Below are 12,237 nucleotides of genomic sequence, written 5' to 3'. Positions count from 1 at the left end.
ATAATATGATCTGGATTCTAATTCCGAAGGACAGTGACATTCTTCTTATTCAAAGGAGAGTGAGGTGCCAAAACTGTTTAGAATTACAATAGATAAATCCCACTTCAAGAAGAGACATGAGCATAACTGAACTCTCACCTCTCATGAAAATTCACATCTTAATCATGTACTAATTTTGGTTGCTTGAGGACAAACAACAATTCAAGTTTGGTATTGTGATGCGTGAGCATCTTTCATACATTTTTCAAGTGAATTTGCATTTAATTTGTAGAGTTTAATCAAGAATTAATTATCTTTTAGCCACTATGGATGCTACTTTGATTTGTGTGCAATTCTATTTATTTTAGATAGCATTCGGATGGATTTGATGGAGTTTCCGTAGAAAAAGAGAAGAAGGCGAATCATGCTATCAACCTTGACCTCTCTGCACTCAAACCTAAATAACTCAAACTACAGAGGTCCAATTGACGTGATTCTAGTGGCGTTGGAAAGCTAACTTCTAGAGCTTTCCAACGATATATAATAGTTCATACTTATTCTCCATCAATTCGGCCAAGGCTGCACCTAACTTTAGATTTATCGAGTTAGGTGTGGATTATTAAGGAATCAAGTGGTCCCCAACTCTCTAAGAAGCAAGCACGCAATCTCCTATTAATTCTGATTTAAACTTTATTTTATTTAAAAATAGAAAAAGATATTATTTTGTTTTAGAAAATATATTTTACATTAATTAGGATTATATATAAAAGGGAAAAGAATCTCTTCTTTTTTACCTCATTCCGCACTTTACAGTTTGCCTGAATCCTAGTTTTCTCTCTGAACCATGAGCAACTAAACCTCTACTGTTAAGGTTAGGAGCTCTATCTATTGTATGGATTGATACTATTATTTTTTCTATTGTAATTCATGTACTGATTTATATTTCAAGAATTGTTTTCGTTCTTTATTTCATGAATTTGGGTGGAACGGAAGTATGACCCTTTTTCTAATTGAGTTCTTGTATAACTTGGAAAAGCTCTTTACTTGAACAACAGCTTGAAAATATATTCTCCTAAATTTCTAATTATTTAGACTTAACGGGATACATGACATATAATCCTCTTATATTTGGGTAATTAGGATTTTTGTGGCATATAAACTAGAATTAAACTTCACCCTCTAATTGGAATTAAGTGACCAAGGAATTGGCGGTTGATGAATTTTAGAGGAGACTAAAAAGGTCTAAGAAATTAGGGTTTAGTCATATATAGTTTGCCATGAATTAAATCTTGCATGATTAAAATAGTTAGTAAGAAAAGTCAATCCGAAAAATAGATATCTCTGAAACCTTAACTGTTTTTTTCCATATATTATTCACAACTTGTTTACTGCTTACTTTATTAATTTTCTGAATTTACTGTTTAATGCAATTGAGACCCAAACGCTCTTTTCTATTTGTCTAACTAAGTAATTTAATCAACCATTGTTGCTTAGTCCATCAATCCTCGTGGGATCGACCCTCACTCACCTAAGGTATTACTTGGTATGATCCAGTGCACTTGCCGGTTAGTTTGTGGGTTATAAAATCCGCACCAATATGGCTCCTGGAAGTAGGTTGAGAGATTTTAGGGGTAGTTACTTATTTAAATAAGTATTATCTGCCAACTATCCTTCGAGCCCGACTTCTTGGGAGTGAGGTCTGTGTTGAATCCGACCTCTTTTAAGAAGGTCGGTTGGTAGCGAAGGCCAATCTTGGAATTGGGCATTTTTGGTTTATTTGGACCTAGGCCCTAGTGTTAGGGTAGGGTATGAACAGGCCCCTACTTGAGTCTGATCTCTTTCACTTATGAGTTGGATTCGAGTATTTGAACTCGGGCTTGTAGCCGATGTAATGTGAAACTGACGTGATTTTTGAAACCGACGTGATTTAAATTTCTCATCAGTCGCATCTAATCAAACGTTGCATCCGCTAGGGGTTTCGCATTTACACATGGGAGCAGTTAAATTGGTAACGGCGTGTTTCTTTAATGATGGCGTCGATTTACCATTATGCCCCTAGCGTGTTTATAAATACTTTTCCCTCTCTTTTCACTGTTTTCTTTCGTCTTCTGAAACTTCTTGTCTACATTCTCTGTTCCTTTGAAAGAAAACTCTTTAGCTTTCCTTCTTGGAGTGCTCGTCACTGTTGTGCTTGCTCGTCCTTGCTTCTGTATATAAAGGTTAGCCTTTCCTTTCTCCTCCTTATTATTTAATGCTTTATTCTGCACATTAGGGGAGTTTTTGCGTGTTCGTAGTAAGCCTGTTTGTAGGTCTAGTGACTCTGTTCTTTCGAGGGACTGCTTTGGTCTTTTAGAGACCCTGTTTTTGATCTTTTTCCCTCTTTTCTTTGTAGGTCTCATTGCCTTTTCACCTACTTCTTTTTGTTGGAAAAGATGTCTTCTTCCATTCCTGAGTTTCTGTTACGGTGGGTAGATGACACCGTACTTGAGGAGAGTCCCTTAGTGGATACTGATTACATCACCATCCTCCGTACTCACCATAGGATTTGTGGTTCCGATGATGACGAGCCCAAGTATGAGTTGATAGCCCCGGGTCCTAAAGACCGGGTTTGTTTTGGGAAGGCTGTTGATGCTGACCCTCATTTCTTTTTTATGTATGATTGTTTCTTTACCCATCTGGGGGTTCTTCTGCCTTTTTCTCACTTTGAAATGAGCGTGCTGTCCCATTTCCGAGTTGCTCCTACCCAACTCCACCCCAACTCTTGGGGTTTCTTGAAAATTTATCAACTTGTTAGTCGAGAGCTAGATTTTTTGACCTCTTTAAAGATCTTCTTCTACCTCTTTCATATGACCAAGCCCTATAGTAGGCAAAATAATAAGCAACAGTGGATTTCTTTCCGGGCCATTCAAGGTCGGAAAGTTTTTTCTATTTTTCACGATTCTTTTTCACGATTTCAAGAATTTTTTCTTCAAAGTCCAAGCCGTAGCGGGTTACCATCCCTTTTTTCTTGATGAGAACTCCAACCCCCGATTTCCTCTCTATTGGTTAGAGGCCTCTCCTGTAGAGAAATATGGCCTGGAGGATCTGGATGAGATAGAGGAGGCTATCGTTGGATTTTTCTGAGATGCTTAGGCGAGGGCAACCCATTTGGACACAAAGAAATTTCTTTTGGGTTCCCCTGTTTTCGTACAAACCCAGCTAGGTAGTCTTTTGTTGTCGAATTATGTGGTTTCCGACTTGTGATGCTTTTTCCGACTTATAGACTAATTACTTTGTTTTTCTTCTTCTTTTCAGAGATGGTGAAGGATAGTTCAAGTGCTGCTCACTAGAAAGTTCAAGATGCCAGGAGAAAGGCTCGGGCGGGCTGACGCTGCAAGAGCCACTGGCGCTCCTCCTCCTCCTCCTCGTGATTTGGGAACCTCTTCTCGCCCCATCATGGTAACCTCTGCCTCTGCCTCTTCTCTTCCTCTTCCCATTCCCCCAGTCCGACCTTCCCCTGAACCCGAGAAGAAGAAGGGCAAGACCTCGGGATCTGGCTTTTCTTCTAGGGAATCTAATTTTGATGGTCCCAAATTCGTTCGGAATCACATATTTCCCCATACTCAAATTAGTATGGACGATGCTTCCATTCGAAACCATCTTAAAATTATGGTTTAGGGGAGTGTTCGGGATGCTGGGGTATGCACAAAACTTCTTGATATTTTGGACAAAACTCCCCTTAGCTCTTTGGGCGCTACCCAAAAGGTTGAAGAGTTGGAGGGGAGGATTGTCTCTATTAGGAGGAAGAGAAGAGGCTCTAGGAGGAGGTCACCAGGCTAAAGGAGGAACGAACCCGACTTCAGGAAAAGGAGAAGAGGTTGATGGGCCAGTGTGCCATGGCGGAGGGCCTTAAAGAGAAGGCGGAGCAGAACTATGTCAGGCTCTTTGGGGAGAACCTTGATTTAAAGCGGGAGCTGGCAAGAGGTCGGGAGGCTTATCAGGATTTGGAGAACTCCGTGGATGAGAGCTCGGAGGAAGCCTGTAGGATTTTTAAAGAGCAAGTCGGAGTGATCGCTCCTGATCTGGACCTTTCTCCTCTAAATCCTGACAGTATTGTTGTAAACGGGGCTAATATTTCTCCTCCCCGCCCTGAGTCGGACTCCGAACTGAAGACTCGCGGGCAGAGGTTAATTATATCTCCTCCTCGTGAGGAGCAACAAGATGGATACCTGCGGAGTTCTGCAAAGGTTCCAGCTCCTGCTGCTGAAGACCCCGCTCTGACTCCTCCTGATGCAGATCCGAGCTCCCTTCTTGGTGGTTCTCCTTTACCTTCCCAGTGACTTGGCTATATTAGGGCCCGGCTTGTGGGCTCTTTTTTGAACAATTTTAATTTTTTTTTATTGTGGTGGTTTGTTGTTGACTTTTTTTGACCTTTTTTGTTGGCCACTAACAAAAATTGCACTTAATTTGCCCCTTTTTTGGATAAGGGCTTTTGATATCCCTCGCGTGTGCATGCTTTTGTTAGGTTTTTATGAAAACCCATTTGATTCTGTGAAGATCAGGCTGTTTTTGTCTAAGTGTGATTCTTTGACAACAACCTTTATCTTTGAAAGATTTTTCTTATCTCTTTTGTATTCCTTATACTCAATTTTTTGCCTATTGAGTTTCTGTAACTTAGGTTATTTTTGCAATGCATTTCTATTTTCTCGGATCCTCCGACTAGGTAGTCGTTCTAAATTTTTGAGATTCTGAATTACTATGATCGTCCGTGTAACCTCTTTACACGGACTTGTACCTCGTTGTTTTATCCTACCGACCACGTGGGTTGAACATGGGATTTTCACGTTTTCTCGAGCTTAAGTCGGTGTGTTTCATAGAATAATGGCAATATGGGAAAAAAGAGATGTAATGAAAAAACATCTTTATTTATTAATGAAGGTACTTTTTGCTACTAGAAAAATTTTAAAGGTTTATTTTTTCCTAGCCCTCACTTTGATGCCTCGTTAAAATCCCCTTTTAGGAAAACCCTTTCTTTGGAAAAAAACCATGAAGTCGGGAAAAAAAGTACATTAGGGAGTAAAGTTTTCTTTTAGCTATAGTACCTTTTCATGTTACAAGCATGCCACGACCTAGGTAATTCGGTGCCACTCAAGTCGGTCACCTTGTAGTAGCCCTTTCCTAAGACTTTGCTTATCTTATATGGCCCTTTCCAATTAGCAGTGAGCTTTCCGTCTCCAGACTTGTTAACATCAATGTCATTTCTGATCAAGACCAAGTCATCTGAGGTGAAACTTCTTCGAATGACTTTCTTGTTGTATCTATTCATCTTCCTTTGTTTCAACGCTGCTTTCCATATCTGAGCTTATTCTCAGACTTCAGGGAGTAGTTCGAGCTCTTCTTTGTGCCCCTGTATGATGCCAACCTCGTCGTAGAAGCTCACCCTTGGACTTTGCCCGTTGATTTCAACTGGTATCATGGCTTCTAAGCCATAAGCAAGTCGGAAGGGTGTTTCTCCTGTGGCAAACTGGGGTGTGGTCCGATATGCCCATAACACTTGAGGGAGTTCTTCAGCTCAGGCTCCCTTTGCTTCTTGTAGCCTTTTTTTCAACCCGGACAGTATGACCTTGTTGGCTGCCTCAACTTGCCCATTTTCTTGTGGGTGCTCTACCAAGGTAAACTGGTGCTTGATCTTCATACTGGCTACTAGGTTTCTGAAAGTAGAGTCGGTGAATCGAGTTCCATTATTAGTGGTAAAGGAGTGGAGAACCCCATACCTTGTGATAATGTTCTTGTAGAGGAATTTTCAACTTCTTTGGGTTATGATGGTTGCTAATGGTTCTGCTTCAATCCACTTCATGAAGTAGTCTACTCCAACTATTAGATATTTTACTTGTCTAGGCGCTTAGGGGAAGGGTCCTAATAGGTCCAATCCCCATTTTGCAAAAGGCCATGGAGAAGTTATACTAATGAGCTCCTCGAGGGGAGTGACGTCAAAGTTTGCATGCATTTGGCATGGCTGACACTTCTTTATGAACTCAGTGGCATCTTTCTATAAAGTCGGCCAGATAAACCCAGCTCGTATAACTTTCCTAGCCAAGGACCTTGCTCCGAGATGATTCCCGTAGATACCATTGTGGACCTCCTCCAGTACTTCCGTCGTCCTTGAGGTCGGAACGCACTTCAATAGTGGTGTGGATATTTCTCTTTTGTAGAGGATATTTTTCACTAAGGTATAGTTCTGTGATTCCCTCCGGATTTTCTTGGCCTCTTTTTCCTCTTTGGGCAGGATGTCGAATTTCATGTATTCGATTAGTGGGCTCATCCATCCGAGGTCCAATCCAGATGCTTCGAGGACATCCTGTCTACTCTCTATTTTTGTTACATAGGGTTCTTGGAGAGTTTCTTGGATCAACCTTCTATTGTTCCCTCCAGGCTTGGTACTAGCTAACTTGGAAAGGGCGTTTGCTCTGCTATTGAGATCCCGAGTTATATGTTTGACTTCGGTCTCAGAGAACCGCCTAAGATATTCCAAAATTTTATCTAAGTACCTCTTCATATTGGGGCCTTTAGCCTGGTACCCTTCATTTATTTGGGAAGTCACCACCTGAGAGTCGCTGAACACAAGTACTTTGGTCACACCAACTTCCTCTGCTAGTTTTATCCCCGCGATCAAGGCTTCATATTCTGCCTGGTTGTTAGAGGCTGAGAATTCAAATTTGAGGGAGACTTTTATTTGTGTTCCCTCTTGGTTGACCAGTATTATGCCCGCACCGCTTCTGACTTTATTGGAGGAGCCATCCACGTATAGTTCCCATGCTGTGGAGGCTTCCTGTTAATCTCCTGCATATTTTGTCACGAAGTCGGTGAGGTACTGGGCTTTAATTACAGTTCGAGTTTCATACTTTAGGTCGAACTCAGAGAGCTCTATGACCCATTGAACCATTCTGCCCACAATATTCATTTTCTGAAGGATTTGCTTCATGGGCTGGTTTGTTCGAACTCTTATTATGTGAGCTTGGAAATAAGGCTGTAGCCTTCGAGAGGCTACTATTAAAGCATATGCAAACTTCTGGAGTTTTTGATACCTTAATTCAGGGCCTTGTAAAACTTTGTTGGTGAAGTACACAGGATGCTGTCCGACCTCGTTTTCCCGTATTAGAGCTGATGCTATAACTTTGTCTGCTACGGACAAATACAGGATGAGTTCCTCCCCGCTTTTAGGTCAGGAGAGAATCGGAGGTTGGCTTAAAAACCTTTTGAACTCCTGGAATGCTTCTTCGCATTCAGGAGTCCATTCGAACTGGCATCCTTTTCTTAGTAGAGAAAAGAGTGGTAGGAATCTTAACGCTGATCCTGCCAAGAACCTGGAGAGAGCTGCAAGTCAGCCATTCAACTGCTGGACCTCCCTTAAGTAAGTCGGGCTTTTCATTTCTAGGACTGCTTTGCACTTGTTGGGATTGGCTTCAATCCCCTTTTGTGTTAGCATAAATCCCAAAAAATTTTCAACCTCCACCACAAAGGTGCACTTTACGGGATTCAACCTCATCCCATGCATCCTAATAGTGTTGAAGACTTGCGAGAGGTCAGTCAAGAGGTCGGCCTCATCCTTGGTTTTTACTAGCATGTCATCTACATAAACTTCCATTAAACTCCCAAGGTGAGGTGCAAACACCTTATTCATCAGCCTTTGATATGTGGCTCCTGCATTTTTTAACCCAAAAGGCATGACCACATAGCAATAACTTGCTCTTGGCGTGATGAAAGATGTCTTTTCTTGATCCGGCTTGTACATCAAAATTTGATTATATCCCAAGTATGCTTCCATAAACGACAAGTATTGATACCCTGAGCTGGAGTTTACTAAGGTATTGTTCCGAGGGTTACCTGAAACTGTAGGTTGATATCGGATGAGATCTTCTGTAAGGGTCGAAGCTGATGTGTCTGACTTGATGGACTGGGTGATGGTGTTGATCCTTCGTCACCGGAGGGTGGTGGTACCTATAAGGGACTCCGATGCTTAAATTAGCAAGGGTATTAAGCAGGTTTTTAGTAGAATCAGAGTATGAGTTATACCTGGGTGCTCCAGTGTATTTATAATAGCGTGGAGTGACCTTTTTAGAGATAAGATAGTTATCTTATCTTATCTTTAAGTGAAGTTATCTTGTCTTCAAGGGAACCGCCTTTATCTCTCTAGGCTTCGGGTTGCCTTTAGATTTGGGTCGTGTTCCTCTTTCTTGGGCCTTCTTTGGCCTCTGTAGTGATTTGGCCGACCTCTTTTCATAAAGAGGTTGGGTAGTCCTGATCTGAACAGGTCGGTCGATTTGTTGTTGATCCGCCCGAGTCGTACAGCTCGACCCATGGCATGAACAGGTATCAATATTTGGAAGTGGATATGGGTCTTTGGGACACACCTTGTTCAGGTTGGTATAGTCAACACTCATCCTCCATTTGCCGTTTTGATTCTTGACTAGCACTACATTTTCCAGCCACGCCGGATATTTGACCTCTTTGATGAAGCCAGCTTCTAGGAGGGCTTGTACTTGTTCTTCTACCACTTGGGCCCGTTCAAGTCTGAGCTTCCGTCTTCTTTGCTGAACAGGTCGCGATCTGGGGTACATTGACAGTTTATGTGACATGAGTTCGGGATTTATTCCTAGCATGTCGGAGGCTTTCCAGGCGAAGAGGTCGGAATTCTCTCGTAGGAGCCTTATAAGCTTCTGCTTCAAATCTTCTTTCAGGTTGGCTCCTATGTTGATATTTTTTCCTTCCTCTTTTCTGACCTGTACCTCTTCAGTTTTTTCCTCAGGTTGTGGTCGCAACTTTTCTTTAGCTCTGACTCTTCCGAGCTCAATGGTGTGAACCTCCTTGCCTTTTCCTCTCAGGTTTAGACTTTCATTGTAGCACTTTCTCGCTAGTTTCTGGTCTCCCCTGATGGTTGTTATTCCTTCTGGCATTGGGAATTTCATGCAAAGATGGGGGGTGGACACCACTGCTCCAAGTCGATTTAGAGTTGTTTTGCCTATTAAAGCATTATAGGCCGAACCCACATCAACGACTATGAAGTCGATACTCAGAGTCTTGTATTTCATCCCCTTTCCAAAGGTTGTGTGTAGGGGTATGAATCTTAGTGGCTTTATTAGAGTATCACCCAACCCATATAGGGTATCAGGGTAAGCTCTTACTTCCTTTTCATCTAGTCCTAGCTTATCAAATGCTGGTTTGAATAGGATGTCGGCTGAGCTCCCCTGATCCATTAGGGTTCTGTGCAGATGGGCATTGGCAAGGATCATAGTGATCACTACCGGATCATCATGTCAGGGAACTATGCCTTGCCCATCTTCTTTAGTGAAAGAGATAGTTGGAAGGTCGGGAACTTCACCCCTGACCTGGTAGACTTCCTTCAAGTGCCTCTTGTGAGATGACTTCGTGAGGCCGCCTCCAACAAATCCTCCTGAGATCATATGTATATGTCTTTCCGGGGGTCTGTGGTGGTGGATCTCTTCGGTCCTCGTCGTCTCGCTTTCTCTTGCTATAATGGTCCGACCTTTTCATGAGATATCTTTCAAGCCGACCTTCTCTGGCCAGCTTTTCTATCACATTTTTAGGTCTTAGCAATCATTTGTTGAGTGACCATATAGTTTATGGTACTCACAGTAGTCGCTACGACTTCCCCCCTTTTGTTCTTGATGGGCCTAGCGGGAGGTAGCCTTTCAGTGTAACAAATTTCCTTGTAGACATCGACTAGGGAAACTCGTAGATGAGTATAAATGTGATATCTCATGGGCCTTTTAGGCCCGACTTCTTCCTTTCTCTTGGCTTCCCTCTCTTTTTCTTTTGAAGAGTGAGAATGCCCAGGTCACCAGCTTGGCTCTCTTAGCCTGGCGTTTTTCTCCATGTTGATGTACTTCTCTGCTCTTTCTTGTATATCATTCAAAGAAGTCGGATGCCTTTTCGATATGGACAGGGAGAAAGGCCCTTCTCGAAGTCCATTTACTAGGCTAATAATCACTGCCTCTGTGGGCAGGTTTTGAATTTCTAGGCACGTTTTGTTGAACCTTTCCATGTAATCTCTCAAAGGTTGTTTGACCTCCTGTTTCACTCCAGGAGACTCGGTGCGTGCTTCACCTTATCCTTTTGGATAGAGAATCGCATAAGGAATTTACGCGAAAGGTCATCGAAACTAGTGACCGACCTTGGGGGGAGGCTATCGAACCACGTCATCGCTGCTTTTGTCAAGGTCGTCAGAAAGGCCTTACAGCGAGTAGCATCAGAGGTGTCAGCTAGGTACATCCGACATTTGAAGTTGCTCAAGTGATGATTTGGGTCGGTGGTCCCATCATATAAGTCCATATCAGGACTTTTGAAGTTTCTTTGAACTTTCGCCCTCATTATGTCCTCACTGAAGGGATCTTCCCCTCCCAAGGGAGAGTCTTCTCAGTCACTGCAAGAGTTTTTGCCTCGGAGAGTGGACTCTAGTCTTAAGAGCTTTTCTTCAAGCTCTTTCCGTCGTTCGACCTCTCTTCTCAAGCTCCTTTCTGCTTCTCGCTGCCGCTCTAATTCTTGCTCCAGCTATTCCAGCCGTCCCTGGTGGCCATGGAATAATCCCATGAAATCAGTTGCGTGGGGTTGTCCTTCTTTGCCTGATTCGTGCCCCTCGAATGAGTTTTCCTTCGGGTCCTTCACCCCTGAGGTGCCTTCTCTGTGCTGGTTAGTCACCCCTTGGTGAGTGACTATAGCTCTGTCGTTGTTACCAGCGTCCTGATTCTCTTGCTCAGAATCAGATGCTGTGTTTCAATCCTCGTTCAAATCGTCTGCCATCACTGGTTGATCTCTCGGCTCCCCGGCAACGGTGTCAATGTTACAATGGGTAACCGGAGATTAATGGATTGGGCTTGTAAGGCTGGCCCAAATGTCAGGAGGAGATGGTCTCTGATTTTGTTTGCGTCTAGAAGCCACCGTCCGACGTATGTGTATAATGGAATGGGTGGTGGTACCTGCAAAGACACTCTGATGCCTAAGTCAGCAACGGGTTAAGTAGGTTTCGAATGTATTGGAACTCAGAGATACCTAAGGGGGTGTCAGTGTGTTTATAATGGTAAACCAATAACCGCCGTTAGAGTAGTTCCACCTTTTAAGGTGGGTAACCATCCCTTTATCTTAAGGAAGTTGAGATATGGCTCTTGGAAGTGAGTTGAGAGATTTTAGGGGCAGGTACTTACTTAAATAAGTGTTATTTGCTAACTATCCTTCGAACCCGACTTCTTGGGAGTGAGGTATGTGTTGAATCCAACTTCTTCTAAGGAGGTCGGTTGGTAGCGAAGGCCAATCTTAGGATTGAATTGTTTTGGTTTATTTGGACTTAAATCCTAGTGTTGAGTCAGTGTATAAACAGTTACCATCTCAGAATCAGCTATAGAGAGAGAGTGGAAGAATTTGAGGAGTGAACGTAGTTGATGCGGGAGGCAGGCACGGACTTACGTGATATGACAGGGGGGCACTTGCCCCCACTCCGATTTCAATTTCTTTTAAATATATATATATAATATTTTTATTTTAAATTTTAAATAATTCTATTATAAATAAATTAAATCCAATTATTTAAATTTTTAAATTTATTTTATCTTGACTATTAAATAATCTAATCAAATTTAATCTTCTTTCATTTTCAAATTTCAGCCGTCACTACTTCTTTATTCTATTAAATCTTTTTCTTACTTTTCAACTTTTTTTTTATTCATTTTTCAATGGTCATTTTTTTTTCATCAAAAAGTAAATTTTAAATATTTTTTATATAATTTTTTATGACTCTATTTATCTTTTAATTTTATTATTTTTCTTTTTGATATTTTCAATTGTAAATTTTAATTCAAGCAATTATAGTTTAGGTATTAATCTAATTTTTTATTCTATTCATAAATTTATATATTTTATTTTATTTTCAATTTACTTATCCTTATTATTTATTTGTTTATTTTTTGTTCTATTTTATTATATGTAATTATGTTGCATATAAAATTCTAAAGTCAATTGATCAATTTACTAATTTAGAATATATACTTTTTATTTTTAAAAATAGTATGAAAAATATTTTAAAAAATATGTTTCGTCTTATTTTATTATATGTAATTTTTAATTTTTCTTATATTCAAATAATTAATGTATACTTTATTTTTTAAAATTTAAATTAATATTTTTTTAAATGTAATGTATATTATTTTTGACATCCTAACATAAATTTTCTGGATTGAAAATTGAATGGGAAGTGGGCATAGTTGTACG

The 12,237-nt window shown here is 41.0% G+C and overlaps 1 protein-coding gene across 1 annotated transcript; it reads right to left on the bottom strand.

The window, feature by feature from the left end:
- Window positions 1-8,114: 8,114 nt before the first annotated feature.
- Window positions 8,115-9,212, bottom strand: LOC140175699 (uncharacterized). The gene has a single exon (XM_072204236.1). It carries the CDS (start codon window positions 9,210-9,212, stop codon window positions 8,115-8,117), a length of 1,098 nt encoding a protein of 365 aa, XP_072060337.1.
- Window positions 9,213-12,237: the final 3,025 nt, after the last annotated feature.

Source organism: Arachis hypogaea, chromosome 10 (genome assembly GCF_003086295.3).
Source record: "Arachis hypogaea cultivar Tifrunner chromosome 10, arahy.Tifrunner.gnm2.J5K5, whole genome shotgun sequence".
NCBI classification, from domain to species: domain Eukaryota; kingdom Viridiplantae; phylum Streptophyta; class Magnoliopsida; order Fabales; family Fabaceae; genus Arachis; species Arachis hypogaea.
This window is presented reverse-complemented; position numbering and strand designations above follow the sequence as displayed.

What these genes read in the sequence shown, in the direction of transcription:
- LOC140175699 (XM_072204236.1), bottom strand. Translation starts at nt 9,212, where the DNA reads ATGGATCAGGGGAGCTCAGCCGACATCCTATTCAAACCAGCATTTGAT.